The 20,577-nt window shown below is 33.4% G+C and overlaps 1 protein-coding gene across 8 annotated transcripts in view; it reads right to left on the bottom strand.

Annotated features, from left to right (window-relative positions):
* The window catches only part of SNTG1 (syntrophin gamma 1), a 1,086,140-nt gene that overhangs the window by 98,806 nt on the left and 966,757 nt on the right, over positions 1–20,577 (bottom strand). For all 8 annotated transcript variants that reach the window (XM_043977923.1, XM_043977920.1, XM_043977919.1 and 5 more), the window contains 2 exons: positions 8,920–9,072; positions 855–947 (listed from right to left, as the gene is read on the bottom strand). In XM_043977923.1, the coding sequence (XP_043833858.1) occupies positions 855–947; positions 8,920–9,072 (246 nt within the window). The remainder of the gene's footprint in view (positions 1–854; positions 948–8,919; positions 9,073–20,577) is intronic.

The following is a 20,577-nucleotide window of genomic DNA, read 5'->3' as shown; positions in this document are numbered from 1 at the left end:
TTGTCCTCAATTTCAGGAATACCAGAAAGCTCAACTTTCAGATTTTTATCTGTATCCTGATGCCATCATTTAGGATTAATTCCTTTGTTTTAGGGCTTCATCTCTTCTTTAATACTGGTAACAGCAAAAGCAAAAGCAACAATGGTGTGTATCTAATCATGTGGAAGGAGTACATCATAAAACCTGATCAGTAATTAAGGTTTTAGTGTGAAAGAATTTGCCAGATCATTTCCTGAAAACAAGTTTTGACAAATACGCAAATTGAAATAATGCAAAGACACTGGATGCCTATGTAATACAGTGCAGGAGAAGACACAATCATAGATTCTGAGAGTAAGATGGAGAATGCACTTGTTAGTCTTTAAGGTTTCTTCCAAATCTAAAATTCTGTAAGTCTGTGAAACACTGATTAGAAAGGTAAAAGAACAGAAAAGCATTATCACAAATGAAATTACTTTTACAGTAGCAGTTTTTATATAGTACAAGGGAAGAAGTCTGGAGGCACCTTTAAGGCAAATCTTATCATCACTGAAGTACATTTTTCTTAAGAGTAAGGACATGGCTCACTAAAATGCAAATAAATATTATAACCATTTACTGTATTTTGGACTCTAGCAGCATAAGAATTTGGTATCTTATCAGTTTTTATTTTGAATTTTCTATAATAACATTAAAACATTACTTATCCCATTTTAACCAGGGAACAAACCCTTTGGATAATGCTAAAGCCTAGGGATTTGGCAAAGGATAATTGACTATAACACTGTAAGAAAATGCGTTGAGTATATTTAAGTGAATGTCCAAAGTAAGAATACCTGTACAATGATTATCAGAGTCAGGAGTGAAAATTTTACCTTTGTTGCAGCATCAAAGCAGACAAATCCCATACTGAAGTCAATAGTTAGTCCCATTAGATGACTTTCCAGTACACAGGCATAGGTCTTGCACTAAAAAGATTAAAAAAACACACAACACCTTACTTTACATGAGAGAGATCTAAAGAGATTGTTCTGCCTCATTACACCCAGGTGCTGTAAGTATTGTCACATATTTGCAGAATCATGTCCTGGGCATTTTTAGCAAATGTTACCACTGATGGCTTCATATTATAGTTTATCTTAAACACTAATGAGAATTTTGCTTAAAATTCTATTGTATTGGGGAAAAGTTTTTGGATCCAAATTTCCCTGATTCACCGAAACATACCCTGGGGCAAAGAAATATAAGAGTTCATGATTTGGCTAAAGGTCTATAATTTGAGCCATGTGTCACACTGACATAAAGAAATGACCTTTCATTGAACAGGAGACTGTAAATATGTTGCTAAAATGACAGTAGTCAAAGGACAAGTAGTGACCATTCCTTAACAAAATCAATTCACTCTCAATAACATTTCTTTTTTTTAGTGAGGCAATTGGGGTTAAGTGACTTGCCCAGGGTCACACAGCTAGTAAGTGTTAAGTGTCTGAGGCCAGATTTGAACTCAGGTCCTCCTGACTCCAGGGCCAGTGCTCTATCCACTGCGCCACCTAGCTGCCCCTTCAATAACATTTCAAGTGAAAATATAGGCATTTAAATCACCCACCATAGCCTGTAGATGTCTAACTTATGTTGAATTCTTTTCTCACTATACCTTCTGAATAATCAAAAAAAATTATGAAATTTAATATTTTAACCAATAAGTGAGTTACTTTTGTCATCAGTTTGAAAACTAGAAGATTAAATTTCAGAAAAATAAATGTACTCCATTAAATTTAACAGAAGGAAAGATTTTCCTATAGAATGATAATTCCCATTATTTTCCAATTTTAAACATGGGAAGAGAGTTCCTGTTGGTGTAAAGATCACACATCAAAGAAGAGATACTATGCCCATACATGCAAATACCTTATTTAGATGGCTTTCAAATTAGCCAAATCATTCATCATTTCATTCATCATTTTCCTTCTCAAATTTGTTCAAATCTAATTTGGTAGAGTTGAACTGTGTATCTCGATACAACCTGAGTCTTAAATATAATTTACCTAACTTCTCTAGTCTATGTATTTTCTTACTACTCTTTCTCAGTTCTATTTGCAGCTCATCTATTTCATCCTCTAGTATTTCTAATCTAAAAGCAATAATGCCTTTTCTTTTTTAAATTTAGTCAGGCAAGGAGAGAGAGGGCACCATGCTCTCCTTATACAACATGATGTATGAGTGTATCTGTAGACAAGTTGTTTTATTTGCATTTAAATATGATCTTTAGAGGAGTCTTGACAATGATAAATACACACTAATATTGCATGTAGCAAAATAGAAAAAAATAAACCACCAAAATCTACTGTAGTTCATGCTTCATATTTATATTATCAATCGTGACCTCATAAGAAGTGAACATATTTGATTCTGAAAGTGCCACTGTGTTCAGTCATTTCAGTTTTGTCCAACTCTTCATGATCCCATTTGGGGTTTTCTTGGCAAAGATATCAAAGTGATTTGCCTTTTCCTTTACCAGCTCATTTTATATATGAGAAGACTGAGGCAAATGGGATTAAAGTCACTTGCCCAGGGTCACAGATAATAAGATTCTGAGGTTGGATTTAAACTTGGTTCTTCCTGACTCAAGACCCTCTGCTCTATCCACTGAGCCACTTAGCTGCCTCTACCACTGTGTTATATGAATCAAGCTCTGTATTACTTAAATGGCTCAATATATAGAAGCCACATTGAAACTTTTATAACTCATATGAAACTTGCTTCCTCAAAAGAAATATCTTCAGTATTGCATTTAAGAATAACTTCATATGTATTAACTCATTTATAAAGAGTAGAGCATAGGCATAGAGTTACCCATTTGTTAAATAATAGTAATGCTAGACTAAGAAGAGAGTAACAATAAGACAGTTAAGGGATAAAGACAAATGCTCAAGTTGTCATTTCACCAATATCAGGACTTCCTAGGTGTGGATGCTCTCTTTAACATATAGAGTTGCACTTTTTCTACAATTTACAACCTGAGAGATTTGCCTAGAGCAGACGTTAAAGGTTAAGTCAGTAGCCCAAGGTCACACAGCAAGTGTGCGTGTGTGTGTGTGTGACAGAGACAGAGACAGAGACAGAGACAGAGACAGAGACACAGAGAGAGAGAGAGAGAGAGAGAGAGAGAGAGAGAGAGAGAGAGAGAGAGAGAGAGAGAGAGACAAAGACTGTACACAGACAGACAGACAGACAGAGTCAGAGAGAGACGGAGGGAGGGGATGGGTAGGGTTAAAAGCCATATTTTCCTGGCCTGGAGGCTGGTTCTCTGTTCATTATGTCATATTGTCTATCACAGTTCAGGGAAGAAAGTGATAAATCTGGAATTTGGTGACATGTGGTCATATTCCAGCTCTGCAGCTTACTACCTGTGTAACCATGGGAAGTCTCTCAGGCTTAGGTTCCTCATCTGTAAAATGACAGGTTTTGACTACATGACCCTGTGATGTTATGACTAAAATCTATTTTTGGAAATTCTGATTAAAATACCTGTTGCTTAATGATGGAATGTAAACTCCTTGAAAGCAAGGCCTATTTTTTTTTTGCTTCAGTTTTGCACATGATAGGCACTTAAGTACTTGTTCATTGGTATATGCCCTAACCTTTATAGAATTGTGTATTCTTCTGAATTCTAAAAAAAAAAAAATAATTGACTTATGATTTCCTTGATTTCCTTGTGAGCAAGTCTCTCTATAAATGCCTTCTCTGCAGCATATAGAATATTAGAAAGTTGTTTGTGGGTACTTAAAGGTAAATGATATATAGTCACTTTGTGTCAAACTTGAATGAATACCTTTCTGACTCAGCCAATTTTTATGTACTATATCACATTGTTTCTTATTTTAATGGAACTAGGTGGCTCAGTGGATAGAGTGCTGGGCTTGCAGTCAGGAAGACATCTTCTTGAATTCAAATATGGCCTCAGACACTTACTTGCCATGTGACTCTGGACAAGCCACTTAATCCTGTTTGCCTCAGTTTCCTCATCTGTAAAATGAACTGGAGAAGGAAATGGCAAACTACTTCAGTATCTTTGCCAAATCATCTCCAAATAGAGTCACAAAGAGTCAGATACAACTACAACTAAGTAATTACAAATCTTACCAATCACAGCTACTTCTCCAGGATATAATGTCATTTTAACTATGTTAATTTTTATTAAAATTATATTCAAAATAATTTTCATAATTGGATAATATTTCAAAGTGTTAGAGAATTCTAGTATCTGTTTGACAGCCCAGCAAATACAGACAAGACAAATAACATATCCAATGATTGCCCCCCACCCAAAAAAAACCCACTGGGTAAATAAGATAGTGAATTTTAAATAGAAATCATATTTCTATCAATGTGGGTTTTTTCTATCATTGTTTGAATCATATTTTGAGAGAACTATTATCACTATTTGGATGATGCTAGAAAACTTCACTCAAATATTATTTTTAAATCTTAATTTATATTTTTCAGAAATCCTACAAAAATTAAACAATAAAATTACTTCAAGAGAGGAAATCTTTTGTTTTAAGTACAAGGACAAGAATTATTAATGTCCTTCACATTGAATTATTTTAACTTCCTTTTTTTGGGGGGGTGTACAACAACGCTCTCTGTTTTCCATAAGGATGGTTACCAAATTCCTACAAATCTCAGCTCAGTCTTTCCTGTATTAGGTCTTTCCCAATCCCTTCTGCATCCAGAGTCTCTCTCTAAAATTACTTTACACATTCTTTTAATATAACTATACTTAGAAGTTTTCTTATCTGATAGAATTTAAATTTCTTGAGGTCAAAGACTAAGTTTTACCTTCCTGTATCTATTAGTTTTACCCTTTCTAAAGTTGTTTTCTATCTACTATCTATTTACACACAAACACACACACACAAGCACACACATATTTTCTTACCCATTAAAATGTAGCTATCACATTGATGTCAGGGACTATATTTGTTTTTTAACTATGTCTCTAGTGTTTACTAGATTTAATAAATGCTTATTGGCTGATTTTGACTTCTAGCAAAGTATCTGACATGTAGTAGGTACTTAACACATGTTTATTGATTAATTGATTAATAATAACTGGTATTATGGGATCTTTTTGGGATATATAATGATAGATCATGGCAGAAAAAAAATTTTTTTGTTCATATGAGCAGGCTGATTTCAGAAAAAGAGCAAAAGTAATGTTAAATTATGTGACAAAATAAATAAATGAGGATTACTAGAGAGATGATAATCACTATATCACCATAGAAAGGAAAATCCAAAATAAATAAATAAAAAACAAACATCTATTACACAAACTAAGGTATTCATTCATATTCTTCTTTACTGCCTTACTTTCTAATAAAACTTACTTTTTTGGGGCAGCTAGGTGGCACAGTGGATAAAGCACTGGCCCTGGATTTAGGAGGACCTGAGTTCAAGTCCCACCTCAGATACTTGACACTTACTAGTTGTGTGACCCTGGGCAAATCACTTAACTCTCATTGCCCCACAAAAAAACAAAAACAAAACAAAAAACAAACAAAAAACCCCCCAAACCTTACTTTTTCCATAAACTTTTATTTATATACAAATTTAATGGTGCTGAGTCTTTTGTGAATATGAAAGAACTAAAAAGGATAATTGTCAGTAGGTAGGTATAATAAAATTCTCATTACTTTAAAAGACTTCTTATACAAACATGTGATAAAGCGAATTACCTTTGATTATGGACTTCTCAAAGAAAAAAAAAAGAAAACAAAAAGAAAAAAAATGAAACATAATAAATTCCAAATAAAAGAAAATCATTAAATATTTTATTGCTCATTTCCAGTGCACTCCCAGTGCATTGTGTCTTAAATTGGCTTTATGAATAATTCAACACCACAGGTACCTCTTGAAACAGTCCAAGGCTTTATGCTGTTGCTCAGACCTCAGGCTTAGAGAATATGCACCACAGATGCAAGGAACTATTTTAAACTATGAAAGAAAAATATAAGGTTATTTTATCCCATTTTTAAGGGTTGGAAGAATTAAAGACCCTCAAAATGTTAGCTTCCATTAGGGCAAACATTTAAAAAAATTACCTTGTAGCCCTTACGTAGGCATTGATCTTTCTAAATGACTGTAGACAAAAAAAGGTAATTAAAGAAATATGAAAGAGAAATAAATACATCCCCCTATTAATGTCTGTTCAAATAAATATTGCTAATGTTTTAAAAGTAGTCTTGAGATTTCATCCTAGATCCTAGGAATAAAGTATTGCTTTAAATTATAGAAGTTTCCTCTACAACAATAATTCAGAATCAATTTTTAAAATTGCATTTTCATAGCAAAATAGCAAGCATTTTAGTATATTTAGGCTGCATTAGATTCTGAACAATGTATAACAAAGTATTGCAATGGAATATTCTTTAGTTTCTAGTATACTTTCATAAAGGTGCATTGACTCTACCCATTGGTAGAGTTAATATAGACAGACTGAGAAGCAACTAAAGCACTGAGTTTTATGCTGCATCTCCCAATCCTATTATGCCATAATTATCATACAATAGTTTCACACAAAAGGCTGAGTTGGAGAATATTGAAATAAATTCTACACTTAAATAGGAAATAGTAATAACATCAGTTCTAGGAGCTTATGACTCAAATAAAGACATTGCTAAAAATATTGAAAATTACTTCTTTGAGGTGAAAAGAAAATTTTTTCACAATATGAGAATTCCAGTGCATCAGCTAAGCATTCTATAATACCCATTCAAGATAATTGCTATGTGTCTGTTTGTTTAAATGAAAGCAATGTTTTCAGATGGGTTTTCGAGAAAGAAATTTGGAAACAAATTTTATATCAAATGTTCACTTATCACAGTGCCTGGAACATAGTAATATTCTATGTATCCATTCAACTATGCATCCATCCATCCATCCATCCATCCATCCATCCATCCATCCATCCATCCATCCATCTATGTATCCATCTATCCATTCATCCATTCATCTCTCTAACTACCTATCTTGCCCTGTTTACTCCTGGGTAACTCAAGGAGGCAAAAGAAAGAAAGAAAGAAAGAAAGAAAGAAAGAAAGAAAGAAAGAAAGAAAGAAAGAAAGAAAGAAAGAAAGAAAGACAGGAAGGAAGAAAGACAGGAAGGAAGAAAGAAAGAAAGACAGGTGCAATATACATCCAAAAATTTTAGAAAGTTTTTTTTTCTAGAAAAAATAAACATATTGTAAATAAAGTTGATACCCATTGATTGATTGCGGAATGGTAAACCAGTTGTGGTATACTTATTTCATGCAATATTATTAAGATTTAAGAAACGGAGGGCAGCTAGGTGGCACAGTGGATAAAGCACCGGGCCTGGATTCAGGAGGATCTGAGTTCAAATCCAGCCTCAGACACTTGACACTTACTAGCGTTGTGACTCTGGGCAAGTCACTTAACCCTCATTGTCCCACAAACAAAAAAAGAAAAGAAAAGAAAAAGATTTAAGAAATGATGAGTATGAAGAATTCATATACTGGTCAAAAATTAAATAGCAGAACCAGAAAAATAATATATCTGGTCAAAATGAAAATTTAAAAGAAATATAAAATAATTCATGTACTCCCATATGTCACAGTCATATAAATAGACCACAGAAATAAGGGGAGATTTAATGTTTAAATATGTAGGATTAACACATATAGATATAGACTTAGTTTTTAACAGCAGCTCTATCATCCATCACAGATTTCATTACAGAATGTGTAACTTGTTACTGGGGTTGTACTTTTATAAAAGGATATAGCTAAGTAGGAAACACAAATGTGCAATATTTATTGTTACCCTTATTAAAACTGCATCTTTTCAACAGAAACATCTCATCTCTAGATACACAGAAATATACCTGAAAATATATTTGGAAGTAAATATTTACTTATTGGCATATGAAAAAAATATTAAGTTCTCTTTAAGTCAGTGTCAATTGTCATAAAATGGTAGTTGTCCAGAAATGAACACATTTATTAGATAATATAATACTTTAAGAGAGACAGCATGGTATAGTGGATAGACCACTGGCTTCAGAATCAGGAAGACTTTATTGAAACTTGCCTCTAATGCATATTGGCTGTATGACCTTGTGTCCCCTGGCATCTTTCTAAGAATATTAGATTCAGTGCAATTTCTGATCTGAATTTTTATGGATATTTTTTCCCCTCAGGAGTTACCTACCACAATGAAATCAATGGACAGGTTCAAAATAAATATTTGCCAAATTATTAGTCTTTTTATAGTTTAAATTTTAAAGTTCAACATTTCCTGTCCCTATAAAATATTCAAAATTAGTTAACAAAAAAGTGGCATCTCTCAGGAGTCATGCATTTAATCTGTATTCTCTCACTTTGAAAATATTGATTCATTACTATGTCATCATTTTTAAATCACTTCATTTATTCATATTTTCTCTCATAACCTAGCCTGTTTGCCATCTTCATAGCAAAGACATTGTCTTAGAGATGGGCTTTTTGTGTACAAACTAGTGACATCAAGTATAGTGTTTTACATACAACAAATGTTCAATAAATTTTATTTAGCTAACTTTGGAAATTCATAAACATATATTTTACTGCCTCTAACATACTCTCAAAATTTCCATCAGTTGTGAAACTTCTGGTATTTTCCCCCAGCTGCACAACTGATGAAAGAATAATGGTTGAATCATAAAATTGTTTTATCTTCCTCAATTTATATTCAATTCATTGTAATGTCATTTTAAATTTAATGATCAAATATTGCTTCATATGAACACAACTTTATAGTATATGATATACAGGGAAACAAGATCATTTTGTTGCAGGAAAATTCAAATTTATAAATCAACTTGATTTTTCTTATGATAAAAACATTCCCTAAAACAGGCATTCAGTTGTATCTCACCTGTATCCTTTCAACTTCTAAAAAAGTTGCTGTTTGGAAGGCTTTCTCCCATTGGGCTAGGTCACACTCTAACTCCACTGAAAAGTAGAGGTCCTCTCCAGTTTCTGATTGGACGCCAAAGCAGTGTTTCCGACGGTCCAGTAGATCACTGTCCTGATGAAAACCTGAAGTTATATAATCTGGCATACATCAATTCATATTTATTACATGACCATCCCTTAAATCTAGTTCTAGTAATATCTTAAAAGTAAGCAGTCCAAAGAGAGAATCTTGAATGATATCATGAAAAAAGTTTTTTTTTAAATATGGAAGGCAGTCAAAAGTGTTATTCATTGTTCTAAAATGTATTAAGCATGTGAGTAACTTGAGTAAGTCATTTTAGCCTCAGTTTTTTTCATAAGCAAAGCTGGGATGAAATTTCTACACTGACTAACTCGTAGGATTATTGAAAGTATCAAATGAGATTTTGTGTGTAAAAGAGTTGTGTTTTTTTTTAAACTATATTCCTGGTGGAATCACTTTATATCTTAGAGTTCTTGGCAATTGGTTTTGTATTAGTATACCAAATTTCCTCACTAAGAAGTTCCCTATACCAATGAAATAACTATATCTAGTCCCTATCATTATAATATCTGATTATACACATGGCATTATATATAAGAAGCTGTTTGGAATTTTAGATAGAGAGCTGACCTCAAAGTCATGAAGACCTGTGTTCAATTTTCATCTCTAATGCTGGTCAAGTTCCTAATCAGAACCCTTAAGCAACTCACTAAAATGTTAATGTATAGAGGAGGTACCAGGAAGTTAGAGGGAGTTCCCTCATTATACCAAAGAAATCATGGGTCTGGTAAAAAAAAAAAAATATATATATATATATATATATATATATAATTACTATGATTACCATAATTATTATTATTTATTAACATAAAATATCACTTGTAAAATAAAATTTTCAATCAACCTTGGTATAAGTAAGCAATTCTTCATCATAAAAAATCAATATATGTATATATGCATATATATATGTATATAATATTTGTATTAGTACTATTTCACTTTTTCTGCAACAGTGTATAAGGTCTTTGACAGTGCACCTTGTACTTAGATTTTACATATAATTTTTGAAGTCACAGGGTGGTATTTGTATTTAAGAATTCAAAACACCCAAGAAAAATACTTTCATTAGAATGTAACCTCTTTGCAATGAAGAATTGAGTCATTCCTTGTATCTCTAGCACAGGGATTGGCACCTAGTAGGCACTTAAATGCTTTTCACTTGATTCCTTAAGTCCATACTATTGAAATAGAGATCTCATTCACTTTGTACAAAGAATATGAATGCCTACTTGCCTTGCATTTAATAATATTCTAATGTGTATTATAGATCTTTTGTATATATAGTTTATTTTTTGTCTTCTGCTGGAATGCATGCTACTCTTGAGAATAGGCATTATGCCATTTTTCACCTTTACTTTTTCTAGCTATTGCTAAGCAGAGCATATTGGGCACTTAAATGTTTATTGAATTTAATTTTTTTCTCAAAAAGTTCTTAAGATTAAACTTTAGATAACCTAGACTGCAGGTAACCAAGATTTATACAAAGAATTAAACAAAGTCTCTCATTCTTTCATTATAGGCAAGATAGATAAAGATTCTCTGACATTCCAGATAGATCAATTTAGAATTATTGAAAGAGTTTACCCCCCAAAAGAGTCATCAGGTCCTTTGTCAACTTGCAGGGAGATAGATCTCTTATGGGATGACCCTGATAGCTTTCCTTGTAGCTGGTATGGTGAGAATGTTGGTTGCCTTTGCATAGCTGACTTCAATTTGTATTAGGCCACCATTTTGTGATGAAATATTTTATTTTTTATAACTTGTTTCTTAATATTAAGATAAGCACATGTGTGTTATAGGTTGGTAAACAGCATGTGTTTTTATTAACTGACAAATATATGGGATCCCCAGATAGGGCAGACTACCCACAGAGAAATTTGGTAAACAACCTCATCATTAACTAGTCATCTGGTATCAATTAAATTAATTGGTAAAATTAATTACTTGACCCTGCTACTAATCAGAATTTGGGCATAAAAAAATAAATCCCCCTTACTATAGCTTAAAGGTAAAAGAAACTCACCAGAGTCACTAGCCTTCAGCCTTCTCCTGAGCTAGAGCTGACTCTTATGTTCCCCTGCACTTGTATTTCAAGTAACATGATAGAAACTTCACTTGCCAAGCAGCCACTGCAGAAGAAGACATGCAGCCTCTTGCTAGGCATAGAGGGAACCTTGTCATTGAGTACTAGTATGAGATATACTCACTGGAAAAATTATGATCCAGGAATGGATACAAAGGAAGCTTGGTCAGACAAATATAAATAGAAATGAGAGAGAAGAGTGTTACAAAATTCCTGAGAGCAAATACTATCTAGTAGAACAATGTGGTCTACAGTCAAATGTTACAGAGGTAAAGATGAATGAGAACTGAGAAGAGGCCTTTAGGCCTTAGATTTGGTAAGACACAGATCTTTGGTAACTATGGAGAATTAATTAAGTGATGTGGTTGGAAACCAGAGTATAAATGGTTTAGAAGCTAGTGAGAGGAGAGGGAATAGAGGCATAAAGAATAGACATCTCTGGGGGCAGCTAGATGTCTCAGTGGATAAAGCACTGGCCCTGGATTCAAGAAGACCTGAGTTCAAATCCAGCCTCAGACACTTGACACTTCCTAGCTGTGTGACCCTGGGCAAGTCACTTAACCCCAATTGCCTCACCAAAAAAAAAAAAAAAAGAGAGAGAGAAAGGATATAAAAGTACTAATGGAGATGGGTAGGATTTGTTAAGGCTTTATTATTATTATTATTATTGACAGAAAAGACATGGTCCTGTTGATAGCAGCAGAGATAAAATGTATAGATAAGAAGAGGATGGCAATAAGGGATAATCCACCCAGAGAAGATGTCTAGGGTGAGGTGGGGGAAATAGGATCAAAGCTACATATAGGGTAGCAAGGCAGACTAAATGTGACCCTTCAAAATCCAGTCTCTTAAAAATGTATCATCCCCAAATCAAAGAATTTTGACAAAGGAAGCTAATAAAAGTTTATCTTTCCTAACATCTACTAAACAATAAAAATGGAAAATGATGCTTAAATATCTCTTATTTATTATATATTAATATTCAAGTTTTTTCTTCTAGATGATTACATTGATCACAGTTAAAATAATTATGCCCATTTATTTCTGTATGATTTTTTTCCATTTTTCATAACTTTGGGTAATGTCCAAATTTAGTGTCAAGGTATAAACAAGGTCTAGTATAGGTATGAATCTGCTATATCATATTAGAAATGTAGAATTGCACAGGATAAATAGCCTAAAGAAAAGCATTTGAAAGAATTATGACTGGAAAAGGAGATGGGTCACTCACGTAGTAAGAGCAAGAGATTATCACTGTACTTTTCCCCAATGTCTAGAGATCCAGAAAAGGGCCTCTAGAATGTTGGTTAGACCTTCTGTGGAAGATTTAAGGGAGGACACAAACGAGAATCAGACACAATGAAAAGGTCAAGATAGTTACTATCTGTACAACTGGGAAGAGTAATCACATTGATGAAATTACATCTCCATCAGGGTACCAAGTATTATCACTTTATGTGGATTGTTAATAACAATGTCAAATAGAAAAAGACCCAACATCAATTGCTACATCGATTGGTACAGCAGTCTCCTGCTTACCTTACTATAACACATTGCCAATTTTCAATTTATTTGAGACAACTCTCATTGTGAATAATTTAAAATAATATTTTGAGTACAATTACATAAGCTACCATAGAAAATATTTAGAAAAACATAGAAAAAGTGGACTTCAAAGTAAACTTCAAGATTTAAAATCATTGACAAATGCTCTCACCTGACACCTATATAATCTCCCTGTTCTATGAAATCAAATAAGAACAACTGAGATAAGATATGCAAAGCATAATCGAAGCCTTTAAACATTATATCAATTTCAACTATATTATTAATATGTGATTGCTTATCTAATTGCTTACCACCTCAGGGAGGGGGGAAGGAGAGGGAAGGAAGGAGGGATAAAAATTGGAACCCAAAACTATAAATAAAAATATTTATCTTTATAAAAATACATGATTGTTTCCTTTACATTAATTACACTATTCTTGGATTTGTTTTAGGTTGATTTTCACCTTCTATTTTAATTTATCCCAGAAACAAATATCCTTTTCTCTGCCCTATTTATTAGCCACCTGTTTTTAACTCAACCTCAAAGTATTGCTCAGCTGGTCCATCTGGACTCACTTAACTCTTCCAGAAAAATCTACATATTCATTTGTTATTTCTGATAACTTCTCTGTAAGTTCATTGTGTATTTTCACTGGTTCACTTTGAATCTCATGGTGATTGTATATTTTCTAAGAACTCTTTTGTATGTATATTGTCACATTAAAGAAGAAAGAGAGAGACAGTTGTGTTACTGTAGTGTATAGAGTCAGTCTTGGAGGAAGGATGACTTGAGCACAAGGCCTATCTGAAATATACTGGCTATGGAGAAGGAAGTTTTCACAGCTGGGAGTTTTGTATAATATTTAAACCACAGCTCTAGTTCCTCTTTATAAAGAAGAAATAACCAATTACAGATCTTTTCTGGTAATTGTTTACAATAACCACTATCAGAAGACAACAGGATAGGTACATAACAAATTAATTTTTCAAAATTTTGCTAAATCATATTTTTATAGAAATCCTTTTGTTTCTATGGTGGCTACTGATGAGCTTGAGCCTGTTGTTGTTGTTTTTTTTTTTTGTTGTTGTTGTTTTGGGATGGATTCTTCTTTAAAAAAAGGGAGGAAAGAAAAGTAGAAATAATTGTCATGGATTAGTATATCCAGATGTTGTTTCTTTAGTCTCAATACCACAAATTGTATAATAAAACAACTCATTATATGGAGGTCTATCTGGTTTTCCTTCATTCTTAGAAAGCCTTTCATCATACATGAAAGCACTCATCTCCACTCACCAATTTAATTACATTCCTATGAAAGGTTAATAGCAAAAACATAATTTTTAAACAAACCGAAACCAAAACAACAAGGAGTGTTCAGAAGCTTTTTGAAACAGATTCATCAGTCATAGCAAACAATATAGCAGCAACATTAATAGTGATTACAATATATAACATCTTTTATTTTCACTTCTATGAAGTTAATAACTTTGTTACTAGTTCGGCTTCTGGTCTGTTTTCTTGATTATAGAAATGAAGAATGAGACATTGAATCATGCCTGAAGAAATTATAAGGTTTGGTCTATGAAACGGAAAGATACCAAAATTTGCAACTATCCAGTTAGTATGACTGGATAAATACAGTTTATTTGGGGCTACATTAAATCAATTTAAATATTTTAATCTGTTTTTTTCTTTTTTGTATATATACAACCTGAAAGTCAATAAAATGGATCTCTCAGCTGAGAATGGATTTCTCAGCTGAGATCATTTGAATTATTATTAATAATAAAAGAAGATTTATTTTCTCTAGACAAATTTTGCAATAGAAAAATCACTTCAAGCTCTCCCTTTGGAATGATATTTTAAAATAATTAAAATATCATGTCAAAAATTAATATTAGATTTTTAGACATATTACTATCAAAGGAACCATCACATTAAGTAATCATTTATAAGTAACATGTTGTATGGTTTGAAACAAAATAAAATTAACAATTTCCAAAATGAAGTCATCTTCAAATAAATCTTTTAATTTTTCATTTCAAAATATAACATCCAGCTTGGGATATTGAAAGCCAACTAAAAGCACGCCCAAGTTACTAACTTGCCAAACATGTAAGAAAATCTGTGTGACTATAATATAATAAGATTTCTTTGTTTGCCTTGGGGCTTGATATTATTATTTTTATGATTACACACCTTATACATGGAAACTTGCAAGTAATTTCACTATCTTCCAAATATTTAGGTAACCATAATTCTCCAGTTGCCTGACCATGCTAGATAAAGGAATTAGATTTTTAAGAATTTATGACTAAAGATATTTCTATGATTTTATAAGCTCAACCATTTTGCCTCCCTTTAAATTTTAAGTACCAAAGGGAAAATACAGCATGTTATGAACTTCCCATTATGGACAGTAGCCTGCTAAGTGAGGAAGAAGATATAGACAAGGATGATGAGTATTTTGAAGGGGTTGGCTTCATCAGATATGTAGGGTAAATGATTCTTTTCAATAGTGCCCAATGACTGAGGATAAGAGATATGTTTGATTTGACCCCAAAGAGATTTGATAAAACAGGCAGAATTGTCTGGAGTGATATGGAGCTTTACAGAAGAGATTTTCTCATGGGATGTTTCTACTATTGTCTTTTAATTAATAAAAGAAGTTGTAAGGAGAGCAATGGATAACATTTGTGACTAGGGCTATGTGCATCCAGAATATTTAAGGGTAATAGTAATATAAATACAACTAAAGTATTCTTTAATAAGTAAATCTAAATATATAAAAGTTTGATTAAAACATGAAATATAAATATCTATGTTAGCTCAATAATTTTACATTAAAATTAATTTTAAATGTGAGTAATTATCAAGTCAGAATAAATGTTTGTAATATTTGAGTTTGTTTCTCTCAAAGACTGTGATTTTCAGAGAAAGAGTACACCAGATTCTTAATCTAGTCTCATATATATGAATGAATTATTATATCCAGTCTCTAATTTTGATAGTTAAAGTATTTTAATCATTTTCCTGTTTCTCCTTCTGAGTTTTCATCAGGAGCTGTTGAAAATTTTCATTCACTTTTGCTTACAGAATTCTAGTGTACTGGAGTGAATGGATTCACTGCATTATTTCACACACTCATGCAAATTATATTGTGTGTAAGTGTGTGTACATTCCTTTACATTTTCCCATCTTAATTGCTTTGACTTGATGTCAGAAGACCTGGGTTCAAATTCCAGTGCTATCACTTTTTGCCTGTGTGACCTTCTGCAATTGATTTAGCCTGTCTGGTACTCAGTTTCCTCATCTCCAACAAAAGAAGGTTGGATTTGATATGAAAGTTCCTTTCCAGCTTGAAATCTATAATCCTATATTAATGTACTTCAAATTACCTAACTAGTCTCCTGTTATTAGACATTGAATTTGCTTCCAGTTTTCTTTTTTAATTATTTATAATGCTACTATGAACCATATTTAAACACACTGAATTAAAAAAAACTATCATAAAATATTCCTAATGATGGAATTACTGAGTCAAAATATCATTTTTATAACCTTTACTGTATTTATACTACCAGATAAATCTCCAAAACAATCCTACATGTTAAAATTCAACACAGATGTTATATTCTGTGAAGCATTCAAACGATAGGATTTCTGTTGATAAATGGAAGTTTGGGGGAGGGGGGTGAGTCTGTTGCAAAAATCTAGGTAAGGTTTCCATTGGTGACTCAGTAGCATAAACGAACGTCTGTCTCTTTTGTGTGGTATTAGGTGCTTTCCTGATGAGCCACCCTTGAAAATACTGTCAAAAGGGGTTGTGGTATCTATGTCTATAAGGACCTGTATTTATATTTCTGTACCAGTGCTGCTGAAATCGACTGTATGAACTAGGCTAAAAGTATGGCCCCAGGGTCAGTGAATGCTATGAATCTGAGAAAACTTTCCTTAGGCTATTACTGGGGTAATAACTTAAAGATGTATTAACAAGTGACCCTTGAACACTGAAAAGATTTAATCAGGAGACAAATTGTTGACATTCATAGAGTGTGTGTCCAGCCATCTAGCCCATGATCTATGCATGTTCTTACCAGGAATCATCTTGCCCAATGCAATTCTTTCTAGACTGGCTGATCAGAGTGAGATGTGTAATTTTATGGGCACTGAACAGAATGAATTTAATTGGTACAACCAGGTATCTAACCTAGTACATAATAGGTACTAAATGATTATTTGTTGAATTGGACTGAATTGTTGATAATATTATGGCTTAATCAAATTAACTTCTTGTACAAATTGAGCTATACTTATATAAGCAGAGGGTATTTTTATTCCTCCTGAAGCTATTTGGGTCTTATAAGTTCTAAAAATATCAATTCTCTTTCTAACCTAATATTCATGGATGTTATTTACATATGGGCTTTTCTCACCTTACATATCAGTATCTTGTCCCTTCTTTGCTCATAATAATTCTGCTTTTCAAGATGATAATATTTTCTGGCCCCAATTTAGTTCTTTTGACTATTGTGTATTGAGAAAGTTAAGATTGACTACTAAGCAAAAGTATGCAAAACATCCTGACTTATCCCAAGTCAGACTCTATATCCCATGTCTGCTCCTTCACTTCTTCCTCCTCCTTCCTGCTATGCCTCTGCTCCATGGAAAGTTCTATATTCTGGTGATGGTGAGGGACAGAATGCTGGTATTTTCTCTCTTTATGAAAACATGTAGCCAGATCTAAAAAAAATGGTGGTTTTGTCCCTGTTAGGCAACACCATCCCTTCTGTCCCTCTGACCTTTCCACATGGTGGTTAGACACCCCTAAATCTGATGAAAATACCGGAGCAGTTATTACCCAGTTCCAGGTTATTTTTTAGAAGATACATTTCTACTTGGGAAGATATAATGCATTTAATGAAAATTGACTTTTCTTTGGTGAAAAGATAGCCATTACAGAAGCAGCAAGCAGACAACCTCCAGTGGGATGGGCTGTCCCTGCAGGACAACCACCCCTTCCCAACTGGCTACTGAAGTATCCCTATTAGGATCCCAATCTTACTGTTAACTATCATAGAGTAAGAAAAACTGGGAAGCTTTATTCGCAGGGATGGAGGCATGTGATCCAGCCTGGAAATTGGAGCAAATTTCAGGAAACTATTCAGGAAAAGAATGAGATCCTAAACTTTTTATGAGAGAATATGAAAAAGTAACAAGTGGTTTGCAGTCTTAGATGCATAAATCCAAGATGTGCTAGAAATATTACTTCAGCTTTTGTTAGCAATCTTAACCAGCAATTCAGAATTATTTTCATAGCATGAGAAAACCATAGATGAGTTAAAAGCTGTCACCCAGTATGTATATGAGGGAAGAGATAAAGACATATGCCTAATCAGTGAAAACCAAAGCCTGAAACCATCTTGGCTGCTGACCCAAAAGTGTTTTGGCCTTCTGAAGGTCATGCAAGTATTACATTGTCACAGAAATGGCCACATTGCTAGTGAATATAGAAAGAAAACAGTGGCTTCTGCTAAATCAAGATAACTGTAAGAAAAAGTGGGATTTGAAGAATCAAGTAACCCTAGGGAAGTCCAGAGGAACTTTACAGCATGAAATTCTGGGGGAGGGGCGAGGGTACAAGAACTATTAATAGTTTTTCTAGGCCTGGCATCCTTGTTCCAGTCATTCCAGTCTTTACTTCCCCCAATACTAGAGAATTGCTTATCACTCTTTTAATTGGCACTATTCCTTATGACTTTCTGAGAGATACAGGAGGTATGGTTTGAGTTTTGAGGAAAATGCCTAAATCTAATTGATTTATTGTCAGGTCTCAGAGAATGACTGGCATAGATGGAGAAAGACTCTTATATTTCCCCATATTATCTCCTCAGTTGGCCAACATTGGCTCCCTCTCAGTGTAACATCAATTTCTTTTTTTTTTCTTTTGTTTTTTTTAAACATTCATTTCTATTGCTCTAAAATCCTGTTGAACTGTTAGGTTGAGATCCTTTGTGTAAGCTCAAAGCCACCATTTCATATTTTCCCATTGAAGTCCTAGCCTTGCACCTCTCAGATGACCCCATTCTTTCATTTCCCATGCTAATAGATTTCCAAGATGGTGTTGATGAAGAATATAGGCTCACTTTGCTTTCTGTTTCTAATTTTGGGTCTTAAGGAATGATACTGCCATTCTATACTACAACCCTGATTCTCCATGGCCTAAGTGAAATATGCAGTCCCAGTTTCCATCAAGCCTAAGGAAGGGCCTCTCCCATTTGTGGTCCAACATAATTGTTCAAAGATGCTATAATAAGCATCTCACCTACTATTGTGTCTCTGAGGGACCAATATATTATTGTTCTATGTAAAACTTCTCTTAATACTCCTATTCTTCCTGTTAAGAAACAAGACCCTGCATTACTGCACAAGTATGACATATTGAATTGCTTGATTTCATAGGGAGAGTTGAGGAGGGAGAAAGGGAGGAAGAAAATTTAGAAAACAGAATTAGATCAAAGACCTTAATCTCATCAGAGTGGGCTCATGGAGGGAATAACATTCACACCCAATTAGGAGGAGTAATCTACTTAACCCTACAGGAAAGTAGGAGGAGAAGAGGATAAGGAAGGAAGGGTGAAAAAAAGGGAGTGCAGAGCGGGGAGGGGACAGTTAGAAGTAAAACACTTTTGAGAAGGAACAGGTTAAAAGAAGATAGAAAATAGAGTAAATATCATGGGAAGGGAATAGGATGGAGGGAAATAGCTGTGATGATTGATTATAATGGCAAAATGTATAGTACCTACCTTGCTGGGCTATTATGAAGAAAATTCTCTGTCAAGTTTAAGCTACTATATACAGGTTATGATGAACAGAATACTATCAGAAAAAACTGGAAAGACCTACATGAACTGAAGCAGAGTGAAATGTACTGTATACAAAATAACAGCAATAGTGTAAGATGATCTGCTGGGAAGCATATGGTTATTTTCAGCAAGGCTATGATCCAATATAACCCTGAAGGACTTATGAAAATGACAACACTTCTACAGAGAAAGAACTGATAGTATCTGAAAACAGATGGAAACACGTTTTCCCATTTTTTTCTCCTCTTTGACAATTCCTTAATTTGAAGTTCTGGGTTTGTTTTGACTGTTTTCTCTCATAACCTAGCTAATGTGGGAATGTTTTCCATGACTACTCATGTATAAATGATTTTGAAATGCTTGAATTCTAGTGGGTGGGGTGTGAGAATGGAGGAGGAAGAGAAGTTGGAACACAAAGTTTTAAAAAAATTGATGTTAAAATTTCTTTTTACATATATTTTGGAAAATAAAATTCTATTCATTATTAAAAAAAGAAAAGAAACAAAACCCTGGACCCGATGGCAAATCTATTTTTATTTTATTATTTTACTTTGTGCAAGATTTATTCACTGTTAATGCTATCCCTAGACAACCTTGCCACAATTGTTTCTTCTATTCTTTGTGAGGCTGCCTGTTTTATATAGTGATAGATCTATGTTCAGAAGGTGTTTTGGTTTTTGTTGTTGTTGTTGTTGTTTTGTTTTGTTTTTAGGATTCCCATCCATCTATATATTTATTATCTGTTTATTTTTTTGCCTTTACTTGGAAGAACTCACAATAGACAAGGTCTTAACTACCTCAAGGGTATGTTGAAAGTCCCATCCTATTTTCTCAGAATCTACAATAGGATTTAGTTTCCATTAGTTTAATATGTTGATGACCTCCCCATAGTGGCACCTAACCTCAAAATCTCTCAAGATGACAGCAAGCAGCTGTCATCTAAGGTTCATTGATTCCACAGGTTTAGTATCTGGGATTTACTTCATTTTCTGGTGTTCATTCTGTCTTTCCAAAATGCTTTTAGATTCTTCAACAAA

This window comes from Dromiciops gliroides, chromosome 1, assembly GCF_019393635.1.
Source record: "Dromiciops gliroides isolate mDroGli1 chromosome 1, mDroGli1.pri, whole genome shotgun sequence".
Classification (NCBI taxonomy): domain Eukaryota; kingdom Metazoa; phylum Chordata; class Mammalia; order Microbiotheria; family Microbiotheriidae; genus Dromiciops; species Dromiciops gliroides.
The sequence above is the reverse complement of the archived record's forward strand: the minus strand, read 5'-3'. Positions and strand labels throughout refer to the sequence as shown.